The sequence below is a fragment of the Ursus americanus genome, chromosome 11, assembly GCF_024610735.1.
Source record: "Ursus americanus isolate L20-20 chromosome 11, mUrsAme1.1.p, whole genome shotgun sequence".
NCBI lineage: Eukaryota > Metazoa > Chordata > Mammalia > Carnivora > Ursidae > Ursus > Ursus americanus.
In genome coordinates this window covers 61,815,151-61,841,175 of record NC_142137.1, presented here as the reverse complement: position 1 = coordinate 61,841,175, position 26,025 = coordinate 61,815,151, and the positions used below count along the sequence as shown (strand labels likewise).

The following is a 26,025-nucleotide window of genomic DNA, read 5'->3' as shown; positions in this document are numbered from 1 at the left end:
AACCAGTAAATGTACATGTCTTGCAAGCTTACTCTATTTTTGGAAATGGTTATGGTATACAAAGTATATCTCTGTTGTGATTATAGGTTTCCAATAAATAATTTGAAAATATCCTGTTTAAAATGGCAGTGCTTTGATTCAATTAAGAAAGAAGCTACTAGAATTGAACGCATGGACTTTTAGGTTTATTCATAAGGTTACCTCAATGTCTAAGACCTCAAGCTTTCCAGAAAAGGCTTATATAACTGCTTAGTCAATGAAAACTGCCTGAATGGTCTGATTAGGGAAAAGGTAGAAGAAATTGTTTCAGGCCAAGTGATACACTTGCTCTGTAACTGAATTAGAAATACTTTAAAACCTAGAAAGAATATGTAGTTGAGACTCGATCAGTTGGGCTTTTCAACCTAATACTTTCTTTAGAGCTGACACCAAGGTTTTAGTCAGTGAATGAAGTGAATGCAAGTTTAGCCACGTGCACGTTTATGCAGTTATGACTTCTTTTAAAGTATTCTTTTTTAAAAAATTCTTTAAAAAAATGTTTTCTTATTAAAATGGTTATATCTAGCCTGAAGTTCACCTATCCAGAATTCAAAGTAGAAGCGTCCATTTTTTGGAAGGGAGAGAATTATCATTACAGAGGGTGATTATACTATGTTCTGTGGAGGGTCCTTTACACATCACATCATTGAAACAGCAGAGATATTAACCCCCATTTTATAAATGGAAGGGTCAGGAAAGTAACGATGGCATAGCCCAAAGGCACACAATTAGGGACTGACAAAACAGCATTCAAGACAGCCAGTCCGAAAGTCCATGCCCTTTTCCTTGCGATAACATCCCCAATACTAGTATGATTTGTCAAATTTCTAATAAAATGGTGACTTGCCTTATAGACTTGTTGACCCAGTGCACAAGATAAGCAGATTCTCATTATTTCTTGTATTATATTCATTATAAGCTATTTCACTTTAGCTTCACTGCACATAATGCAGTAACCTGAATATGCTAGAAAATTCTTTCACAGTACATGATGATTTTTAACTCATTTAGAAGTTATATATTCAATATGATTAAGCAGGATGGAAGGCTATGTTCAATCAATAAGCAAATGGCTTTTAAATATGGCAATATACAGATGATGAAGTCAAAAAAAAGATTGAAAGGTTTTTTTTTTTTAATGAAAAAGTAGACACAAGTACAAAGGATAATCTAAGAAACTCAAAGAAATTGTGAGCCCTGAATTGCAGAGAATGGAGCAGAGTATAAAGTTCCTTACAGTAGGCAGAAGAAAGAGAAGAAAATTGGCTCGCTGAAAATGATGAGGGAATTGGAGACAGGGATAAGGAAATGACAGTTATTTTTCCCATGATTTTAAAGTGAAGGAATAGAACACAGAGCTCCTGAAACTAGAGATTGTATTTTTCAGGGAGAAAGTACATAAAGACTACACAATGTAGAGGGGGAAAAAATATAAGTTTTGATGAAATGTCCTGAATGGAAATGAGAATAATGGGGGGGGGGAGTTTCTAATGATGCTACTTTTGAAAATTACCAGATTATTCCAACTTTTTAAAAGGAATCATTTTGGAACTAAGGACCAGATTGTTACAAGAATTTTCTGGTAATTTGGTGATGCTTATAATTTTTGGCTCAGTAGGTAAAAAGGAGATCTAATTTAATATGTTATTCTTCATAATATTACAATTTTACAAAATCTGAAATATCACATTGGGAAAGACAGCCTTCTTTGGGAGAACAAAATTAAATCTGATGAGATATGAACTGAAGTGGGAAAAAAAGATCACAGTGGTTAACAGGTCCTATCAGAATAAGCTGTTCTACTTAATCTTCACAGGTTTTCTAATAGAATAAACTTCCTAGAGTTACTATCTGGATACTACGAGCTAATGATTAAAATTATTGAATACAATAACTAGCTTATCTACCACAGATATTAGTTATACTGTCATCTGAATAATTCTTCTTTGTACCAGCGAATGTCATTATTTGAAACAGGGTGAAACTTAACAGAATGAACTTGTTAAAAATGAAGTGTGTGTATCTACAAAAGCTTAATTATAATTACAAGTCACTTGTGATCATTTTCAATAGTTCTTGGTGGAGACAAACGAGCATAATGAGTTCCACGAATGGACTGATGTGTTCTGTTTATGTGCCAGGGAGGGACTTAATAAAAGTGTCAGAAATAGGAGGAGGGCATATGAAGGGAAATACCAGGTACAGGTGAAAATCCATCCAGTGGTGTGAGTGGAGCCATCATGTAATGAATGAGATTTCACGTTACTTGAGAAAGTGATTTTCAAACGGACATACCAAAAGTCAGTATGTGAATCCTCAGCTGGTAAAATGGCTACTTTCAGCTTTTACCTTTTTAATAAGTGAAAATGATATTAAGCTCGATATTCTCTCACTCCTGATGGTCCTGTTATCATAAAACTCTGCAGTAGTGGAAAATAAGGATGTTTCTACTGAGGTATTATTAGAGTATGAGATCTGTCCCTGCCTGGATTTCACAAATGTCATGGTGCAAGGCGATGACTGACACCATATTTTCCTTTGGTGGGATTAGAAACCTTGGGACTATTTTTCACCAGCTGTTCACCTGTTCCATAAAACAATACAGATTTCAAGAGGGCTAACCTCTATGATTCAATTGTCTTTAAATGGCACACATAACAAAAAACAAGTCAGGACTGAGTGAACTGCAGACACACTCTTCACGAGGGAGCAAGGTAGGCTAAGCGAATCATGTCAAAGTACATCAGTCTTTCACTTAAATTAACCAAAATTCATTTCAACTGAATTTAAAAATTAAGGGATTCATAAACGGAATTCCACTTGTAATGGAAGATACAGCATCTACCAACCGCACAGAAAGCTTTGGACTTCTGTTACAGTGGACCCTCCCTCCTTCACTTCTCCCATTCAATGTTTCCCGATCGTTAGCACAGCTCAATGGAATTCTCTGCGGTGATGGAGATGTTCTATATATAGCTGGGCTGTGCAATAAAGTAGCCAGCCACTAGCCACTTGTGGCTACTGGGCATTTGAATGAGGCTCATGCAACTGAGTTGCATTTATAATATTATTTGATTTTAATTGATTCAAGTTTAAATGGCCACAAATGGCTATGACCACCGATTGGGCCATGCAGTGGACCAACGTGTAACAATGAAGTAATATCTGATGATGCTTAACAGTGCTCAGAGGTAACAAACAGCAGCCATCTCAGTGGGACTCAACTCCAGATGCACATTAGGACCACTGGAGAATTCTCTGGGGGCCTGGATGGTTTAGTCGGCTAAGCATCTGACTCCTGATTTCAGCTCAGGTCGTGATCTCATGGGTGGTAAGATCGAGCCCTGCAGCGGGCTCCTGCTCAGTGGGGAAGTCTGCTTGAGATTCTCTCCTGCCCCTCCCCCCACATGCATTCTCTCACTCTCTTCCCCGCCTCAAATAAACAATCTTTTTTTAAAAAAACAGAATCATCTGGGGAATTTTGAAAACCATTCTGGGACCCTCCCTCAGGGTCTAACCTAATTGATTTGGAGGGGGGCAATGGAAGCAGGATTGCTATCTCTAAATCAGAACAATACATGAACCTAAGTAAGGAAGATGCTCTCAGGACTACAGAGTTTCCAGAACTGTATTCATTTGACATCACTGTGGAGGCAACTGTGAGTGGCAAGGCAGCGCTTTTCAGAGTCAGAGCAGGTTACAAAGTGAGACTGTAGTTTTAAAGCTTCTGATTGATTTTCAGAAATAGTCAGAGGGAGCTAAAAAGATATAGGAAAGTGATGGGCGCCTGGGTGGCTCAGTCAGTTCAGCATCTGCCTTCAGCTCAGGTCATGATCCCAGGGTTCTGGGATTGAGCCCCACATCAGGCTCACTGCACAGCAGAGAGCCTGCTTCTCCCTCTCCCTCTGCTGCTCCCCCAGCTTGTGCTTCCTCTCTCTCCCTCTCGCTCTCTCTGTCAAATAAATAAATAAAATATTTTTTTAAAAAGACATAGGAAAGTGAAATATAGGAAAGATATAGGCATGGGAAGAAACAGGAAAGCTCAGTGAGTGTAAAACAAAATTATGAAACTTATAACAACTGACCCCGCTGATACAGTTATTGAATATACTGTAAAGAAAAGTCATAAAAAAATTATTTTCCATAACGACATTATCAAAATATCTGAGATTAGGATAAACATTTAATCGCATTAGCCCTGGGACAGCCTTTTCTGTAGGATACACCACTGACCAGACAGCTCTACGCTTTTCTGATTGTGCGTCTTTACTAGGAAAACGCTTGAGCGAGCACTCCCAATACATGTGTATATTTAATTACATTAAAGTGCTAACGTACTAACATGTAACGTGAATATAACACAGACAAGCTGAAATACAATTTTCTTTATGAGACAAAAAAAGTAAGAAATTCTATTATTTTCTTCCTACACTTGAATAGATTGTGTTGCCTGCTTCCAAAACTATTTGCAAAACAACTACTAAATGATTTGACAGGAATATTTAGAAACTGACCCATTGACTACTGCTTGTGATAAATACCAATAAGATTTTAATCACCATTTTACAGACGGACAATCTGTGGTGCAATACTGGTCCAGAAAAGGAATCCAGTGCTCTCTGTGCTGAATCCCAATATCAAGGTGACCTTTCATCACTACAGAGTTTACATTGTGTAAGTTAAAAAATGCATGCCACCTATTTGAGGGCAGGAGTATGGCCAAGGTCGACAAGAACGATCCATTTGGGCTTTGCCCTGTTCTTTTTTTTTGGAATGATTAATTTATTATTCTCTATATAGGATTTGCTGCTACCACTTACTCCAGTATCTAGATCTGTTCTGTTGAATCCAGTAGGCACTAGTCACATGTTGCTGTTTAAATGTAAATTTAATTTAAGTTGAATTAAAAAGTTCCTCACACTGGCAACATGTCATGTGCTCAACAGCCACATGTGGTTAATGGATACAAAAATGGGTAAGAGTGATTAAGAGGTACAAAGCTCCAATTATAAAGTAAATAAGTCATGGAGATAAAAAGTATAGCACAGGGAATAAAGTCAACAATATTGTAATAACTTTGTATGGTGACAGATGGTAACTTCATTTATCATGGTGAGCACTGAGTAATGCGTATAATTGTTGAATCACTATGTTGTCCACCTGACACAAATATAACATTATATGTCAACTATACTTCACTATAAAAATAAACAATCAAATAAGGATGGGTTTCAAGTTACTTCTGGTAAAGGCACTACATGCTGTAGAAAAAAGAATGGAATCTGTAGTTGGACCAACACGGAGCTCAAAATCTTCACTCTACTACCAACGAGCATTCAAATATCTAGAACTCTCTGACACTGAGTTTGGTCATCATTAACATTACTTTAAAAATCTAATTCAATTGAAGGTAGCACGACAATGCAAATGTGCTTAATACCACAGAACTGTACACTTAAAAATGGTTGAAATTGTGAATTTTGTCATGTATATTTTACCACAGCGGAAAAAAAACCTACTTCCAAAGAAATGGACAGAACAGAACATTTCCATCTTAGCAGAAATTCTATTAAACAGTGCTACACTAGTATATCCTTCTAGAACTGTCAGAGATGAAAAAGATGTTGCTGCCCACAGAATGTCCTCCCCACCTAGTTTTTGCAATAATGAGAATTGTTCACACCTTCTCCACCCCCTCTTTTATCCTCTGTCTCCATGTTCATAGCATCTTACAGCTGAATTTGTTTGTGGCCCCTGCCTACAGTTCATCCCCTCCCTGTCCCCAAGCCGGCCAATGCACAGGAAGACAGTCTGTCAGCATTTCTCCTTGTCTGTCTGGTGAAGCTTGTAATTAAATCACACTCCCAGACACAGCACAGCATATATTCCACATCCACACCCAAGGCCTGGGCAAATAGCTGTGTAGTTCACCAAACGTCCCCCACTCTGCACCTACACCACTCCTGAACAGCTCAACTGGCCAAATTCCAGAGGTCCTGCTTCTGCCCAAGCTTTTCAGCCCTAAACCCAGCAGGAGCTAGAGAACTGTTCAGGGCTCTCGCCCACATGCCTTCCAGAAATGGGCTCCACTCCCACAGCCCCTGCCTGATGGTGGGTGTCCTAACACCTATCGGCATATATCCTGACACTGGTTTACGCAGTGACTCCACCTGCCAACCTTCCTAGTGGCTGAACCCGGTCTTCTTTGCTACACACACTGAATGCAGTGCCTCGGACTGACACTGATTTCCTGGAGCTCATTTAACTTTTCTCATCTTCCACTGTGCTCTGGCTTAAGGTACAGTAGGGCTTCTCACCCAGCCTCAGTTGGCCCTCTTCCTTGGTCCCACAAACAGCTTCAAGTTGGAAAATCCCCAAGTTATGACATAATTCACTAAAAATCCCACAGTCCTTTGCCTCACCACGAATGGCTAGCAGATGTCCCGGGAGTTTGAGCCAATGTGATGAGGCTTTCCCTTTGAGTCTCACTTCCCCGTCATGGAATAGAACCCACGACCTTGGTGTCATTAGCACCAAGCTCTCAGCAGCTGAGCTAACAGGCCTCTAAGTCTTAAGAGAAGTTTAAGGTCACAGAGATCAGGTTGCCTGTTTCCACTTTATTTTCTGAAGATAAGGTGAATTACCTTGATGGCAGAAGTTGCCCAAATAAAAATATCTCAACTTTGTGAGTGTCTGGAACAGCGTGTACTCTGAGGGGATGTGGAGCAAGCGATCAGAACGAGCGACCATGTGTCAGTTACAAAATCGCTCTGAACCGAGACCTGATGACAGCGGGGCGTCTTGCTGAGAAAAAATGACTTTAAGCATAAAATCATTCAACTCTTTGCCAGTCATTGCCTTAAGAAAACACATTCGAATAAAAGGATGGGGCATAAGTCATTGTTTCGACACAATTTTTTTCTCAACTGTTTGGAAAGCTTTGATTGTTCGTGAAATCTCTTTGTTCCTTATTTAGTGTTGGCCCACTTACCTTCAAGAGGGATTGAAAACATGCTGATAAGGGATGGAAAAGTTAATTTATTTTTCCACAGCTTCATGAAGTATCTCCTGAGTGAATTACACTATCATTCCTGCTTCCGTTTTAAGCAAGGAGGGGGAAGGGCATTCAGTGAGTGGCTTTCGTGTATTCTTGCCATTTGCCATGATGGCTGCCTTCCACCATCAAAGACACGAATGTGACCAACAAACATCTGAATATCCCAAACACCTGAGATTTGCTAGTGATCATCGTGATGATGACCTGAATGAACTCATTGAAAGATATTTCTGAACTCACCTAAAATATAGTTAAGTACCAAATGAGGAATAAAAGAATTACAGTTGTGAAATTTATCAGCTAAATACAATAATAACAATGTACAGAGTTGGAATAGTAAGACAGCTGGTCAATCTCACTCCCACAAGAAAGGAAGAAACATAAAAAGAAAAAGAACTGCCAGGAATAAAGCTGCCTAAAAATGAAAAAAATGGAGAAATGTTATTCCACTAAATCTAGATAAGAATATCAAAGTTTTTTTTTATAATTTTATTCATAAATATTTCATGTGTATTGTTGAAAATGGAAAATATAGAGAATTTTATAAGTAGAAAATAAAAATCATACATAATTCCCTTACCCAAGCTAACTGCTGCTACAGCTTTGTGGTCTCTCCTTCCAGAATCGCTTACTCATTCATTTATTCACTCCCCCTTTATAGCTGAATACAAACCTATACAAATTAAAATGCTTAAGTACTATTCATAATCTGCTTTCTTCACTGTATATTCATTTCATAAGTACAGTTCTATATATAATAACTTGTAATGTTTGCAGTATGTACTTTTATATTATATATCATGATTTCTCAACAAACCACCATTAGATTGATTTTCACCACATATAGCAAATGTGTATACATTTTGACTTAGCAATTCAAGTTCTAGGAAGGAATCCTAAATAAATAATTATTGTGGTGTACCAAGACTTAGCAAGAAAGCTATTCATAGTCTTGTTTAAAATCATGAAAGATGGGATGCCGGGTGGCTCAGTCTGTTAAGCGGCCAACTCTTGATCTCAGCTCAGGTCTCGATCTCAAGGTAGTGAGTTCAAGCCCCATGTTGGGCTCAAATAAAAGAAAAGAAAAGAAAATTATGAAATTTAGATGTTTGCTTCAGCATCACATATACTAAAACTGGAACAAAAATCTTGAAAGTTAGAAACAATATAAATACCAATAATTCAAAAAATAGTTAAAGTAATTATGGTATGTCTATACTGGAATGTTAATGAAGCCACCCTAAAAATTCTGTTTTGAAGAATACTGAATAGCATGGGAATATGTTAAACAAATAGGCAATATAATCCTGAATTTAGAATTTTTTAAATAAATATATGATGTATCTGAAAGAATAAGATAATATAATTTTTAAAAGATATGTCTTAAAACTATCAGTAAAATGAGGTAGCTAGGAGTAGTTTTTTAAAATATGGAAGGCCTTTTGAAGGAAATTTTACAATATTATTGAAAGTCATTTAAAAAGACCTAAAATAAATGGAGAGTTTATAATGTCAATGGGTGGGAAGACATAATATCACAAAGATGTCAATCCTCCCTAAATTAATTTATAACTTCAATGCAACTTCATTAAAAGTTGATTTAAAAATTTCGTTGGAAGTAAAAATAGCCATGAATAGCCAAAACAATTTTGAAGAAGAACAAAGCCCTTTCCAAGAAGGATTATAAAGTCAAAGTAATTACAAAGTTATGGAAATTGAAACTGGGCTTAGTGAAGGCATAAACAAATAGAGGGAAAAAATAGCAGAGGCCAGAATCAGATTCTCATATAGGGGAACTTCACAGATAATGGGGCTACCTTTATAGATCAATGAAAAAAGGATGTATTATTTAATTAATAGCTCTGAGACAATTTGGTTAGCCAGATGGAAAAAAATACAATTTTATCCCTACTTCATATCATAAACAAAATTTTCTTTCAGCTAGAATAAGTAACAAAACGTGAAAAAAATAATACTTTTAAAACAGAATATAAATTAACTTTATGGTGTTCAGGGAGGGAGGGATTTATTAAACAGAATTCAAACCACAAACAGTAAAGAAAAAGTATGATAAAAATTTCATACTTTAAAAATTAAAATTTTCTATAAAATAGATGACACCATAAACATAACAAAGACAAGCTACATACTATATTAACACATTTGCAATACACAAAATAAATAAAAAATTAGAATTCAGAATATACAAAGAGCTCTGAAAAATCAATAAGAAAAAACAACCCAATGTTGCTTATATATTTTTCTTGCTAGCATCATGTTGCTACAGTATTTGGACATAAAAATTCAGAGCTGTTATAGGTGTCTCTTTAAGGGATTTTTTTTTTTTTTTCTATCCAGCTCGTTATTTTTTAAGCACTTGCCTAGTCCGGTTTCATTTAATTTTAAAAATGTTTTATGAGTCTTAGATAAAATTCACTTTCAATTGAATTTTGATGGCAATTATGTATTTTTTATTTCTCTCTCAGGATTTTAAGCTGTTTCTTCCCTAAATCAAAATTAATCTTAACTAATACAGTTTCTTAAAAACAGTCATCTGTTTAAAAAAAAGTGCTTTTAATTTCCTCACTTGACTAAGACAACTCTGTCATTGAGTTGTTTGGGTTTGTCCTTCTCTACCTGCTTTGCCACCTGTGTAAAAAGTTTTTAAAATATCTCAGAGTTCTCAAGCTCTTATAATTTTTTAAAGACGGTATCTAACAATCTATTTATTCTACCTTCTAACACCAGCCTTTTGTTAATGTGTTAATCCATCACCCTTTCGACGCCTTCCATCCGCCTTCCATCATCCTTTCATCTTTTCAGATGTGGGGGTGGGATCTAATAGCGAAGCCTGATTTAGATTTTCACGAAAAGCTTCAAGTCATTAATTTCTACAGTGTAAATCTTGAGCTAATGTTTTTCTGCTTTCAAACAGAAAAGTTTAGTCTGCCTATAGGTTACACTCATGACGCTCAGAAATCTTTCTTAATTTCTGTACTTTTTCCTTGAATCCTTCGATGCCCCAAACACGGAGAAGTCGGCTCTTGGGACAGTTTAACATCTTACTTTTCACACAAAAGCTTCTCTCTCTTTTTTAATGGAAAAGCAGTTTCTACTAGGCTAGTCTGTTTCTGAGGATTATGCCCCAAATCGAGGTCCTTAACTACCGCAATATTCCCTTTATTTGATATGCCTCGGTTTGTTTTCCTATGTCACCTGATTATTTGAAATTCAAATCTATTTTTTCCCTAGTATGAGGTCCACCTGCTCTACCCGAATCACCTGTTCTTTGTATGACTAAGTGCTGTGCACCTCACTCGCATTTCATCTCCTCCCCTGTTCTCACTGCTTCCAGCATTCTGAGCACATTCGGAGCATCAGACCTCGCTATTCTACCACTTCCCTCGCCAGTCCTTCCCTCTCTTTTTCCTTTCTGTCTTTTAAAGTAGCATCAGTTCATCCACCGCCCCCCACCCCCTGACACTGGCCCACAGCTGTGCCCTGGCTGGCTTTCCCGCAGTTGGCCCTGCCCCTTCCTGTTTCGGTATTCTTGCACTGGACCCGCATGCTTTGTTGGAGTATTATATTTTTTTAAATAGTCTCAGTATTTTTAAAACTGATCTTGCTAGGGTGTGTTCTGCTGTTTCATTCAGTTTTGTTATTTGTCCTTGTATGAGACAATTCCTCATGAATATATGATGGGTATGGATGGGCACTATTCTGACCCATTACTACTACTACCACCAGCCGGAAAGCTACATCTCCTTGGGGGTAAACAATACATCCATGTGAAGTGAATCAATTCCACATGTACAACATTTAATTTGGGGAAGGACTCAACTGAGTAGATGGTGAACTGAGGCACTGGAGCAAACAGAGTAAGCTATTCCAAAATCAGTTATTAATAAAAATGCTTAGAACTATTTAAAAAAAAAAAAACTTCCATGTGATGAATTAAAACCACATTGAGAGAGGGAGAGAGAATCAAAATGTGTGTGAATACATTAAAACAAATAGAGCTAATATCAGCTTGCAAGAAAAAATATCTGGAAAATTTGGGATGCAACTGCCGTACTACATTTAATATTTTATAGGAAATCCCCAGTATATAGTCTGAAAGGCATATTTTTTACCCTTCCACAAAACAATGTAATAAACGTAAAAATTGAGCTAAAGGGAAAAAGGGAGGCTGACATTCAACAATAAAGATGCTCTACCTAGAATGTCTCAAAACAAATGCCTATAAAAAGTTTCAGCAACCAACAAAACAGTTCATCTTATCTGTGATAGTGAATATTATTAAAATAACTCAGTAATATGTACGTTATATTTTTAACTTAATAATTTTGGAAATGGATTTTTTACTCCTTTAAAATGAAGGGTTTTTTTTTTTTACTAAATGTGTAGTTTTATTTGTTATGATAGTTGTGGTACTTAGAGTTAATACTTTTCATGTTTAAAACTCCATTATAAATTTTCCATAAGTCTATGCATATGCAAAAAGTGGAGGAAAAAAGAGTGTGAGATAATTATGGTAGTGGTATTCCTTCAATCATGCTTATATGATCTGAATAATAGACTAATGCCAAGGGAATTCTTTAGCTAACCATTAAGATAAACCACCTCTTGAGACACCTGGGTGACTCAATTGGTTAAGCATCTGACCCTTGGTTTCAGCTCAGGTCATGATCTCAGGGTCGTGGGATAGAGCCCTGCGTCAGGGCTCCATGCTGGGTGTGGAACCTGTTAAAGCTTTTCTCTCTCTCCTCTCCTTCTGCCCCTTCCTCACTTCCTCACACTCTCTCCCCTCTCTAAAATAATAAACAAACAAACAAACCAATCACTTCTTTTTCTGTTTTCATTAATCTCACCATCAATTACAAATATTTACAAAAATATCACAAGCATATGACTACCCCTACAGAAATTAAAAATCTAATGGAAAGATAGGAGATAGACATATTTTTAAAATACCATATATAACTTATTAGCTTGGCTCAACTATCTGGCACATAGAAGGTGAATCCTATGCCCCACTCAATTCAGTGTTCAATAAATAAAGATATATTTCATGCAGTCCCAGGCAGTTGGCTGGGTGCTGGTAAACAGCACAGAGGTCCAGGAAATAACTGGTATGGGCACTCTGCCACTTGAGAGGCCAGCCTGGGGATGAGACATGGGGACAGTGTTGAGGACAGAGCTCCATAGTTGGCATCTCTACTGGTAAGTGACAGCAAAGTCTGTACATGATTAACTCTACCAAAGAAAGAATAAGCAGTCAAGAATCAAAGCTTCTATGTAGATGGGGTTGTGTCAAAGATTAGAAATGGAGGTGAGGCAGAGGACAGAGGTTGAAGTTTATGTTAAAATCAAGGGAGCGGAGGTCAAGCAGGAGTCAGAGCCAAGATGGTGGAAACTGCTCTCTGGCAGCTGGAATCAACTCCACACCAATGCGTCTAACTTGTCCTTGAGCTGACGGGATTCAAAAAGCTCAGTACCTGGATTAACACGGCGGCTCTACCAGCTGCTCACCTGACCTTCTGATTCATACAAAGAAAGAACATTATGAGGTACTCAGAGGGAAAAGGTGATGATTTCCAGGGAGTCCTACATGAGTTACAGAGATGGGCTTTAGTAAACAGGAAAATTTATTACTAATAAATAAAATATTTATAACTAACTGCAGATTGAAAGGAGGCATAAAGGGACAAGGTATGTTCTGTGGTCAACGGGCAGACCTGGTTGCTGCGGCCAAAAGTTTCTTAGAAAAGTAGCAAAGCAGGGGCGCCTGGGTGGCACAGCGGTTAAGCGTCTGCCTTCGGCTCAGGGCGTGATCCCGGCATTATAGGATCGAGCCCCACATCAGGCTCCTCCGCTATGAGCCTGCTTCTTCCTCTCCCACTCCCCCTGCTTGTGTTCCCTCTCTCGCTGGCTGTCTCTATCTCTGTCAAATAAATAAATAAAATCTTTAAAAAAAAAAAAAAAGAAAAGTAGCAAAGCAGCATGAAAAAACAGGTGTGATTCAGCAGGCGGAGAAGTTTCAACACCAGGATAGGCTGGAGGCAAAACTGTAGGTTCCTTGGGGCTAGACACTCCATCTTATTGTCATTGATTATCCACATCAAACTAAATATGTAATAATTAATTATTTAATAATTCCTGATTAATGGTGATAACAGTATAGTGGAACAGCATTTTATTTGGAGATTAGATTAAGTACATAAGGCAAAAATTGTTGTGCTCTTTATTACCTGTTGTAACCAACATTATGGAGGGCTCACCAAAAGCCAAATACAGTACTATAAGTTATATCTTAATTCCTGCACAACCTTCTTAGGTAGGAATTATTATTATTATTATCATCATCATCACCATTCTCATTATTATTATTATTCCTCATTTGACAAACAAAGGCACTGGGGTTTGGAGAGGTTTAGTATCTTGTTCAAGGTCATACATCTCTAGACAGAGCTAAAATTTGAATCCAGGCTGTCTGATTCCAAAAGCAAAAGACCATGATGCTACAACATATATGAATAATAATACCTAACATTTGTAAGCCAATTCATAATTGCCAAAATATATAATTCATCCATTTGATTCTCAGAATAGCCTGATGGGGTAGTTGGTATTTTTACACAAGAATGTTTTCTATGAGACTAGAATCCACAAAGAAAAATAAATAAATCAAGGATGGGCAGGACTTAACTTGGCAATAGGACAGATCCCCAAGAACGTGAGCCAGAAGTTGAAAGCAAGTCCAATGGGCCAGACAGCACACTTGAGCTTGCCTGATCCCTGAAATCACTAATATCACTAAGGTCAGAACTGGTGGGCGAGCTGAGAAGGCAGGAATTTTGAGGCCAACTCCAATCCCAGGTCTCTTGAGGGAATGAAGGCGTGTGGTCACCTTTTTATGTGAATGGTTTCCTTCCACCATTAGATTACCTGGACTCTGTGATCAGTGACCACCTTCTACCCTTGTGCCTCCAAAACCTTCACATAGTGAATGCTCAATAAAGGTTATCTGGAAATGATTTAGGCTAAGGAGTTTGGACTTGGCCTGGCATTTGTTACGTAAAGTTTGCTAAATAAAACTGCCAAAAAGTTATTACAAAATAAATGTAATAATAGCCAGTCTTTTAAAGTAAGCTTCTAAAGATATAAACACCTAAGTAAAATTCTGTGTGCCTCTCACTAACTTTTATTTGCTCGGTCGAGTTTAAACTAAACCACATGTTGCCTCAAGGTGTAACCAGACACTTCTTTGTACATGACTCCACACTTTACCTTAGGATCTCTCTTAGGGCTGGCATATATTTCCCAGAAGTCTGAGCGCGAGTGTGTTATGGCTTCCACTTACTGGATATGATTGCAAGCAAACCTCACCAGACTAGCTTGTGTGATCCTTAATCAGGAACTTCTCCAAAGTGACTATCTGGCCACCTCCTTTGTCTGTTCCGCAAGGCAAAAACTAGAAACTTTCCCCAGCTCTTGGGACTCAAGTCTTAGGTGTAACTATTACATCTCTAATAACAGACAGAGCTTAGTTTCATTAAAGTCCCATCTCAACAAACGCTGCTCTTTCATTTATGTGGCTGAATAATTGTGATGATGTAAGTGACACCAGAGCCACCTTTTCTAGAGCTCATCTACTATGAGGGCAGCATCACGCTCATTTCGTGACACCCCCCACTCAGAAGAGATTCTCTTTCCACGCTCATCACTGAAGAGAACAACTCTGTCCATGCCAACAGGTTTTGCCAGTTGCTAGTTGCTCTGCATATTCAGCATGAAATATGAATACGATGGCCGCTGAGGTCGTTCCTCATATCCAGAAAGGCATATACGCTTACCTTCAGCTTTAGATTCTGACCTTTCCACCACTAAACTGAACTTAGATTGTGCAACATAAAATTTAAGATCTGAAACATACTTTAGAGACCACTGAGTCCTAAGCCCGTATTTTTCAGAACTGAAAACTGAGTTCAGAAAAAATTAGGCGAACTGTCCAAGAGTCCTCAGAAGAGCCAGCTCATACACTCGATGCTAAGCCAGGCCTCCTTCTACCTGGCAGAGCTGCCTTTTTTTATACCAGAATAGTCTAAACATTTAAAAAAGAAAACAAAGAGGCTTTACAACAAATATTGAAATTATTATTGGAAAATAGTGAAAACCTGTGGCCTGAAGGAGTAAATGTCCTTTTTAAATTATATTAAATATGAAGCAATATTAAGTAATTAAATATTAAGTAACTCTGTAAAAAAAAAAAAAACACATCACCATAAATTTATTTTGGTACATCAGCCGTGCAACTGGGCCAAATGCATTGATTAATGTTCTTATGGAAGAAGAGTAGTATTTTGTGTCCATTGTTGTGGTCTATGTGATATTAATATCATATTTATGCATGTGTCTATCTTTCATGATGACCTAAATCACTATAGGTCAGCAAGACAGTGCAGTACAATGGAAAGAGCACTGAAGGAGGAGTACAAAGAGTCTTGACCTCTAGTCTGAGCAGTTAACTAGCTTGTGACTTGGAGGGGAACAACAAGCTGAAAAACAAAGAGGTGGGCCAGGTGATCTTGAAGTTCCTTTCAGCTCTAAACACCCTTCATTATCCTCATCACAATCATTGAAACTCAGAGTAAACACATGAAAATTCACGAGGTCTTAGGTTTACAGAATTTAAAAGCACCAATTCATTCATACAATTACTGTCCCAAAATTCTACATTTTATAAGTTCTAGCCCCAGAAAGGATCTTTACATCATTTCAAGGCCAATTTACTTTTGCAAAAGCTAACCACAGGAGCAGAAGAGATCTGTCCTGAAATTTTTGCCTGGTCTTAGAAAGCTGTTAGCACTCCTTCTAACTTGACAGGTCATTCTTAGAAAAGTAAATGAAGATCCCTCTTTCCATCCTTTAAGAACTAAACTGACCTCTAAATGAGCAATCCAATTATTTCAGTATAAAAAAAATTAAAACGGTATTCTAGCTGTAACTTAAATGAAAATAAAGGTATGATTGTCAGTGTTCTTTGGTTAATTTTATATATGCAGGAAACTTCTGAAATATTAGATAGCCTTACATTTCATTCCTTTTTAATTTGGATTCATAAGCAGTTGTAACATACACATGCATACGCTAAAACCCACACCTGAATAAATGAAATCTAGCATATCTGAAACTAGCCCATATCTTTCCAGGAATACTGGCTCACATCTGCTTCTGGGTTTTTCTAACTCACTGTGTCCATTCATCATATATCTAAGAGAGACATGAAAATAAAATGCACCATCTGTTTTCAGCACTCCAACACAAACTATCAGGAATGCTACACGCAGGATTCCTACACCGAGGGCAGAACGGTAAATAAACTCATCGGTCCCCTCCACATCTGAGATTCTACGACTCTGTAATTATTTTTCAGTCCAAAACCTGAAAAACTCATCTTTCTGATTGTGATAACTTACAAAAATGGCCCAAGTTTTTCAACCTTTTCATTTAACTCAGAACCCCCCACCCCCACCCCAAGAAGCTTAAGGACTCAGACATTTGACTTGTTTGGGCCCACTGGATATCATCAGATAATGCAAGCAAAGGCTTGAAATGGGCTTGTGATTTGGGGCTTGTTCTCCTCTGTGCCTTTGCCATTAGCATGAGGATATGCCTGCATGTGCCTGTTGGAGGATGAGAAACATGTGAAACAAAACTGAATTCACCCCAGCTGCGCTAGCCAAAAGAGCCAGCTTGATTTCCAGACATATGAGTGAACCCAGCTAATCTCAGCAGTCTCCTAGCTGATCTCCCTGATATGTAATAGATGCTTACTGTTGTTTGTCACTGATGACGTTCTGCTGACTCTATAAGTCAAAGCTAACTTCTATACTGCAGGTTTTAAGTTCCAAGCAGACAGTCTCCCTTAATTAAAAACAAACAAACAAAAAACTCAATCTCTTCTCAAGCTATACAGAGCTCTACAGCTATAACGATGTACTTTCCATTTTACTCATTCATTCTAGTAAGTCATGCATGGGACAACTATTTATTGATTGCCTATTATATGCGGTCACTAATCTAAGCATATAAATGGTATTTAAAGCCCTCGGGCTAGAGGATACTGACAAGGAGTACAGATAGAAAACAGAAGAGGTCCCTAGACTAAACCCTGAGCCACTGCAAATTTAGAGGTCAGTAAAGATGATGAGAAACACACAAAGAAGACCTAAAAGGAGTGACCAGTAGGGCTGGAAGAAAACTTAAGAGTATATTGTCCTGGAAGCCAAGTAAAAAAAGTAGATTAAAGAGGAGAAAACTAACTGTGTCAAAGGCTGCTAATTGGTCAAGATAAGTAATGATAACTGACTGTTAGACTTAGCAACATCAAGGTCATTGGTAACCCTGACAAAAGTAGTTTTGGTATCAATCTTCCAATTGAGTTGATCCCATCATGCTCTGCCAAATCTGTAAAAAAGTTGTTCCGTCTATGTCAAGAGGTCTAAAGGTAGCATGGCTCTTACAAGGACGGAAGCACTGGACCACCTGCCATCATGCTTCACCCAGCTGAACTAACAGCCACAGATGCTGACCCACCTCTACCCCATTAGGCAGCTGAGGGCATGATGTATCAAGACATCTCTTTCATTTTTACCAATGTTTCAACAGAATGACTACTTCCCATTAGTTCTCATTCTCACAGTCATCTCATTGTTCTCATTCATCCTAAATTAATGGACCTCAATGTTGTCATTATCTACTTCCTCTTTTCTTTTAAATTCAGAGTTAGTCCTGACACATTTCACATCCCCTACTGCTGCCATTGCTGCCACCACTGCTAAAGCGGAAATAGAGAGCTATTCACAGGTTAGCTATGAGCCTGGTAAGCCTAATTCCCTTAGCTCCCCAGGTCAACAGATCACCGACATCTTAGTATCACCATGTCATCTAGAATAGAATAAAGGCGGTGTCTTTTACACTGGATTTCTTCTCTCTGGGGTATATGTATCTGTCCGTACGCATTAACTTGGTTATATGCCACCAATATTTTTAGTCAATTATTCTTCACGTTAAATGTGAATGGTAGCATGGAGTACTTACAGTGAAGAGGCATGCTGGAAAAAGAACTCTGAGTCTAGAATCGAAATTCTAGGCTCAATTCTTCTGCTAAATAGTTCTGAGACTTTAAGCAAGTCACATAATCTTTCTAGCCTCAGTGTTCTCATCTAGAAGATGAAGGAATTAGATTAGATCAGTGGTTTGCAAACTGTGTGCCTTAGAACCCTGGGGTTCCTAGAAGGTTTCTCAGGAACACCATATCGAGTGAAGAGAGGTTATGCCAAATCAGCTTTCATCTGTCTTATAGACAGAGAATCTGCTATTGCTGGCAGAAGCATATGATGGATTTAAACGTTGCAAAGCATTGGATTCATTAATCTTTAAGATCCTATATATGATTCAAGGACCGGACTCAGTATATTTCTTTGTCTACAAATGAAAAATAATCATATGGGGGAAATTTTTAATAAATATCCATAATATGAATTAGTAAGATAATATTCCAATAGCATAAATACACAGGCTGCTGTTTAAAACATCCAGAATCTCTCTGTTCAAGAGCAACTAGCTTTTTTTTTAACATTTTTCTGAAATCAAATCCTGAACATGAACCCCTAATCCTGCCTTCTGAAAAAGCTTAGAATCACATGCACTTAACAATCCTCACACGAATTACTGGACAGTCCCAAGAAAGAACCTCACATTTACATTCTCAATGCATTGATTTGGTTTTATCATCATTAATATTAATAATCAGTTGATTACTGGGGCGCCTGGGTGGCTCAGTCAGTTAAGGGTCCTACTCTTGATTTCCGCTCAGGTCAGGATCTCAGGATCGATCTCAGGGTCATGGGATGGAGCCCTCATTAGGCTCTGCACTCTGCACTTTCTGCTTGTCCCTCTCCCTTCCTCTCTGCCCCTTTCCAGCCTCCCACTGGTGCACTCACCCACGCACGCTCTCTCTCTTTCTCTTTCATAAATAAATAAATAAATAATAAGTAAATAAATAAAATCTTTAAAAAAGAAAATAATCAGTTGATTACTTTTGGTAAAAGACAGCCAATGTAGGATTAAGGGAAAACTAATTTTCTGAATTGGAAGTTATCCCTTCAGTACAATGAATTATAGTCACTCATAATGATAAATATTCAACTTAGGCAATAAGGAAATATTTTACTTTCCAATTCTTCACTGGGTTTCTGAGTTATTCTGGACACATAACATACATCTCCCCATCTATATTATTAGTATCTTATCTTCTCATTTTAAAATTGTAACATTAATTTTTTTAATTTATTTATTGTTTCGGATTATTTCTCAAAATTGAACTGTAGCACTGTTGTAAAAATAAAAACTAGTCAATATTTCTTTCAAATTCATCTTTTTTTTATATGAGTATAGTTGGCACACAATGTTACATTAGTTTCAGGTGTACAGCATAGTGATTTGTCAAGTTTATAAATTATGCTACAAGTATACCTACTGTCACCATACATCGGTATGACATATCACTGACTATATTCCTTATGCTGTGCCTTTTATTCCATGACTTACTCATACCATAACTGAAAGCCTGTATCTCCTATTCCCCCTTCAAATTTCTTCTTAATGCATTATAAGAACACATAACCAGGATGGGCAGTACATGTCTACCAATTAATTTCCTGAATCAATTAATTCCCGTGTGCCACCTCATGTGAAAAACGAAAACCTTGGTACCAGCACACTTCTGAGTCTACTGTGAGGAAAGAATTTTAACAAGTTTGTGTAAATCTCTGACATCATAAAATGAAAAGCGCAACAAATCTCACTCATCGTGAAGCCAATATCCAGTATGTGGCACCAAAAAGAAAAAAAACAAAAAAGCAGATGTGTCTGAGTCAGGTTTTTATTCCCCACAGAGGAATTAGGTATTTATACCCAGTACAAGTGATGAAATTACCATTCTCTTTCTTCCAACAAAAAAAGAAAAGAGAGAGAGAGGAAGGGAGAAAGAAAAAAGAAAAGACATAATAGCTAACACTTGGTGGTACTTTAAATTTATAAAGTACTTTTATACATTATGAATTTCAATTTTTGTGACAAACTTGTTAAGTGGAAAGTATCTCTTTCTATTTCACATCTGAGGATAATGGAGCTCATAAAAGTGACTGTAGGATTGCTCAGCAAGTCTAAGGAGAAGCAGTATTTGGACCAGGAATCCCATCTCTGAAGTCTTTCCCCCTTTCCACCAAACCAAACTATAACAGCAGATTCTTTGATAACAATATACACCTGGGCACCTGGGTGGCTCAGTCAGTTAAGCAGCCCACTCCTGATTTCAACTCAGTTCATGATCTCAGCATCCTGTGATCAAGCCCCATGTCAGGTTCCGTGCTCAGCAGAGAGTCTCCTTGAGGATTTCTCTCCCTCTCCATCTGCCCCTACCCCCCTTTAAAATAAATAAATAAATCTTATGTGTGTGTGTGTGTGTGTGTGTGTGTGTGTGTGTGTGTGTATACACACACACACCCCCCTTGGAAATCGGAGAGTCTGAGTAATATCTGGGGTTGGACTAACACAGGGGTGGCTGGCTAAAGCTCGGAACTTCCACTGACCACTGGTCTTTCGTTATCTTCATCTTCCAACCCACTCTCAACTTGTCTTCTGGACTTTTCTGCCACTTCGTATGCAAATGTCTTCTTTGTACCAAGAGGACAGTGAGGGAAGGGACTGGGTCCTATTCATGTTGCTCCATAATAGCTCACGTGTAAGATACTTTAAACAAATAACTATTTAAATGAATTAAGTCATCAGTTCATGCAAAAAAAAAAAAAAAGTCTTGAACACTTACTTTGTGACTTGCTTAGGGCTAGCTCAGGAAACAGGACAGAGTCCCTGCCATCACAGAGTTTATGGACAGTTGTTGAATAGCTAACAATAATAATTATGGTAACTCAAGAAGAGCTGAGTGCTTTGAAAGGTGGAACACTGGGAACTAACATAGCCTCCCTGAAGAAAAGACATTGAATCTCCTTCTAAGATGGAAGGGGAGGGACAGGATGGGAAGGAAAATGCCGCTGAGGCAGAGAGACCTGCACATGCACTACGATGGGGAAATGCATTCCCTAAAGCACATCTTAAATCCTTCATCTTACAGAACTGCCGTGGCTCAGACCCAAATCTAGTAATGATATTGGGATTTTCAGGGTAATATAGGCATCAAAACAGATTCAAAATAATTTCTTCATGTAGATACATCATATACTCTTTCAGATAGAACGTTTCAGTAAATTTACTCAGCCTTGTTATAAAAATAGGGAGTAGGTATATGGTTCTCTCTCTTTTGTCTGAAACTAATCATTTTAGGTTATAGGCAGAGATTCGATATTCTAATTGCTGTTGAGCCTGGTGAAGAAACTGGATTCTTATGAAACCAGCAGGAAATGTTATAAAGATTTATTTAGTCACAGCTGTTTTTACAAAGTAATTTCAAATTTTATAGTTATATTTGTACTTCCGATTATAAATTAAGTCTTTATTCAGTGGGATTTGGGGAGTTGTTATACAAGGTGTCATGAGGTTATATGTGGCATTCCATGTTGTAGGAAATACAATAAATTACATTGCTTTAATGGAAAATGCTTTATACATATAATTAAAATGAGATGTTTGCACAGCCTATAATTTTACAACTTTAAAGCTTGGAATAAAACTTACACACATATATAAACTGCCAGAAAAACACATGCTTTTATTATATATAGACAGATACTGAATAACCACTGAGAAATCTCTATGAGATACTGGTATATCCTGAATTTTATTCCCCCCAAAATTCATGCTGAAGCCCTAACCCCAGCACCTTAGAAGGTGATTTTATTTGGACACAGGGTCTTTAAAGAGATGATAAAGATCAACTGAGGTCATACAGGTGGGGCCCTAATCCAACAGGACTGGTGTCCTTATAAGAAGAAGAAAAAACACCAAGGATGTGTGAATACAGAAAAAAAGGCCATGCGAGGACGCAGTGAGAAAGTGACCATCTATAAACCAAGGAGAAAACCCTCAGATGAGACCAAACCTGCTGACACCCTGACCTTGGACTTCCCAGTCTCCAGAACTGTGGGAAAATAAACTTCTATGGTTTAAGCCCCTCAATCTATAGTATTTTGAAACAACAAACATTATAGACTTAATTACTTCCCACCAAAATTCCTATGTTGAAGTCCCATAACCTGCAATGTGACTGTATTTGAAGATAAGGCCTTTATGGAAGTAATTAAAGGTTAAATGAGGTCATAAAGGTGGGATCCTAATCCCACCAGCACCAGCACCCTTATGAGGAGAGAGACATATGGGGCGCCTGGGTGGCTCAGATAGTTGACTGTCTGCCTTTGGTTGGGGTCGTGATCTCCAGGTCCTGGGATCGAGCCCACGCTGGGCTCCTGGCTCAGCCAGGAGTCAGCTTCTCCCTCTGCCTCTCCCCACTTGCTCATGCGCATGCGCGCGCGCTCTCTTTCTCTCTCTCTCTTCCTAATGAATAAATAAAATCTTAAAAAAAAAAAAAAAGAAGAAGAAGAAGAAGAAGAGAGACACACACCAGAGAATGTTCCCTCTATGTCCATGCCCCCAGAGAAAAGGACACAGTGAGAAGGCAGTTATCTAAAAGTCTGGAAGAGAGGTCTTACCAGAAACTAGATTTTCCAGCATCTTCATCTTGGACTTTGAGCCTCCAGAACTGTGAGAAAATTGATTTCTGTTGTTTAAGCCCCCCAGGCTGTAGACTTTGTTATGACAGGCCAAGCAGACTAATACAGCAGCAAACTAACACAGATATATATTTTAGTCATAAATACGCTTGTACAAGTATATGCATGCACATGCAGACTGCCTAGGTGTAGTCGAATTATCTAGAGTTGTATTTGAAAACAGTGGGAAGACTCTCATTATGCCTTTGCATATTAAAATTTTTGTTAGATTAAAAATGAGTATGCATAATTTATATTTATGCAGCCAGACTGTATTTGGATATAAATTAGGAAAAACAGAATTATTTTTATGAAGTGGGGTCAAGGTGTGGGTACCCTCAAAGGAAAAAATGTTTTGGACATATTCACGAGTTGATTATTTCAGCTTTCAGACAGAACATAAGAGGCTGGGCTTAATCTACCAGCAGTCATCAAAGAAGCACATTAAACTTGGACTCCACTGGTTCAAATTAAACTTTTTACATGTAGCTGTTATATTCCTGTCACTTTTCAACTTACCTTAAGAAGCTTTTTGTGAGTTTAATTAAGCCTGACTAATTTTCTAATGGTACAAAGAAAGATGAATTCCTTAAATATTTAATCCATTTATGACTCCAAGTGTCATTTTCTGAATGTGGCTGTTAAATTCTTGGAATTAATTACCCTTTAAATTAAAGCTGCTTTTTCAGACATCCAAGACATATAGTCACAGCTCACACAATGCATAAATTCAACATTTTGTCTGTTCATCAAGAGAATTTATTCCAAATGCTGTATTTAAAATCCCAACCTGGCAGGCTTATCTGTGACCACAAACCTCAGGAGTCTTTGACTGTAAGCTTCCTTGCAACCAGGTTCTTGGTTTTCCTTCCACTTCCCCTTTCATCCAAGTATTAACAAGCTAAAGGTTAGCTGCCCTCCACCTGCACAATCCCCATTCTTTTTCACTGCAACTCTTTCTCCTTAACTCATGTTCAAGCCCCGTCTCCTTCAGAAAGCTCTTCCCCTACTACAGTCAGCAGGAAACCTAACATAATCCTATGTTATCCCTCTGTTTGTATCCTCCTGAAACACTGAATGCGCCATGACTTTACACATTTTCTATTTGTTCTCTCCCAGTATTTTGAAGGCTACCCAAGACTGGCATCTGTGTTCCTCAAGACTAGACCCCCAAGAAGACAAGAACAATCGGGGAACCACATCTATAGAGCAGGTAATACCCTCAGAACCAGACACTGGATTTCCGTAAAAGAAAACCGGACAGGTGAGGGGACAGAAAACCACACGCATGCACACGCGCACGTGCCCTACCACAAAGACGGAGGCACACGGGCACAAAGCCTCAGTGCCTCATGATTCGTTAGTACTCCACAGTCATTCCACTGCTCCCAGCCCTATGCCAGACGCTGAGGTTATGGGAGCTGCTGGTTGACTCAACTAATAAAGGAAAAAGCTGCCTTTTGATTGAAATTCAAATTCCCTGAGGGATGTTAAGAGATTGGAAGATTATAAATTAGCTATTTAGCTCTCACATTGACAAGTCTCAATTTAGGGAAAGCTTCTTCTCAGACATTGTTTTCTAGCATTAGCAATATAAACAGTCACTGAAAAATATTTCTAGAATAATTCACTGAGCAGTCTCCCTCTCCTTTCACCGCCACCTCCCACACACCTCTGATTTAAAATATAAGTATTTACATCTAAAATATAAAACAAAATGGCATGTTAGAATCCCCAGTTCCAGGCACTTCCTATTTAAAAAATATATATATGTTATAAAAATACTTCTGTTGCAAAGAAAAATAGGAATAGGAATAGGAAACAACTAATTAGAAGGGAAAACACTGCACTGCCACGGTTGCTGGGACCGAAATAGCCGGCGCTGGGGGGCCAGGCATAGACGCCCCTCCCGGGTGGGCGCCTTGGGGGGGGCAGGTACCTACCGCCTTTCATCATGCCTACTTCATAGCACTTGCGGAGCCGACAGGCCTGACAGCTCTTCCTCCTGTTCTTATCAATCGTGCACTGGTTGGTAGCTGGACACATGTAGTCATTATGTCCTATGAAAAGCAAGAGGACAGAATTAAGATTATTTCGGGAAACACAGCCAGTCAGAATCTACAGGGCAGATGTTTGGGGGATGTTTTCCTATCACTTACTTTGCCTGACTGTGCTGCTACCTGGGCATGCCATCCCTTTGCAGCCCTTCCCCGTGGGCGAGGGGGTGGGGGGACGACACGGACTCTCCTAGACTTGATTTTTGCCTCAGCCAACTGCTTCGTGATTCCTTTGGGCAAATCACCTTCAGTTCATACAGCTTATATTCGGGGACAAAAGGCACACTCACACATTTTCTCAGCAAATAAAGCTTTTTTTTTTTTCTTCGACCCCCACCATTAGCTAAAATCCTTGTCGGAATAACACTATTAGAACTTTCAGAGAGTTTCAAAGTGGCCTTTCTTCAAATAGAATTTAGAAAATCTTTGGGTAGGTATTCAAATGCAGCCTGAAACACCTAAATTCAAGTCCAGGGTGGTGAGCTGGGGTGGCAGCAAAGTTCAGTCCTTAGGTCGATAAGTCAGTCCTTCCTTCCTAGCTGGAGAACGCTGAGAGGGGGTAGTTAACATCTCTAGGTCTCACCCCTCTCTAACCTGGAGAAAATAATGGCGTCCATTATGTGGCACTATTCTAAGAATTCGATGCGAGAACACCTGCCAAGGGCCCACCACACTGCCCTGGACGTGGTGAGCACCCAATAAACACTGTTGCTGCTGCTGTTACTTTATTACTGATCCTCCTTGTTGTACCACTTACTTACCGCATCTCCAGGTTCATCATGTGCAACCCTGTCCCACAAAAGAGGCTTCCCGTGACCTCACATCACTCTCAAACTTTGATCTTACATCCCACCCCTTCTCAGCTCAGCTCCTTGGAAAGGTCTACACACTTGAGGTCTGCTTTATCCTCACCTCTTCTGCATGGCCCAACCCATGTCTGTTTTCTACCTTAGCTGCCCCACAAAAGCTGCTTAAATCCTTCTATCAAATGACTCCTATTGCTGAATTCAACAGATATTTCCAGTCCCATATACGTGACCTATCAGAGCGTCGGACAGTTCCTCCCTTCTTCTTGAAACAT

At 38.5% G+C, this 26,025-nt stretch overlaps 1 protein-coding gene across 4 annotated transcripts in view; it reads right to left on the bottom strand.

Moving 5' to 3' along the window:
* ESR1 (estrogen receptor 1) overlaps positions 1-26,025 on the bottom strand; it is a 360,927-nt gene that overhangs the window by 174,448 nt on the left and 160,454 nt on the right. For all 4 annotated transcript variants that reach the window (XM_087865591.1, XM_045805367.2, XM_045805366.2 and 1 more), the window contains exon 4: positions 24,831-24,947. In XM_087865591.1, the coding sequence (XP_087721717.1) occupies positions 24,831-24,947 (117 nt within the window). The remainder of the gene's footprint in view (positions 1-24,830; positions 24,948-26,025) is intronic.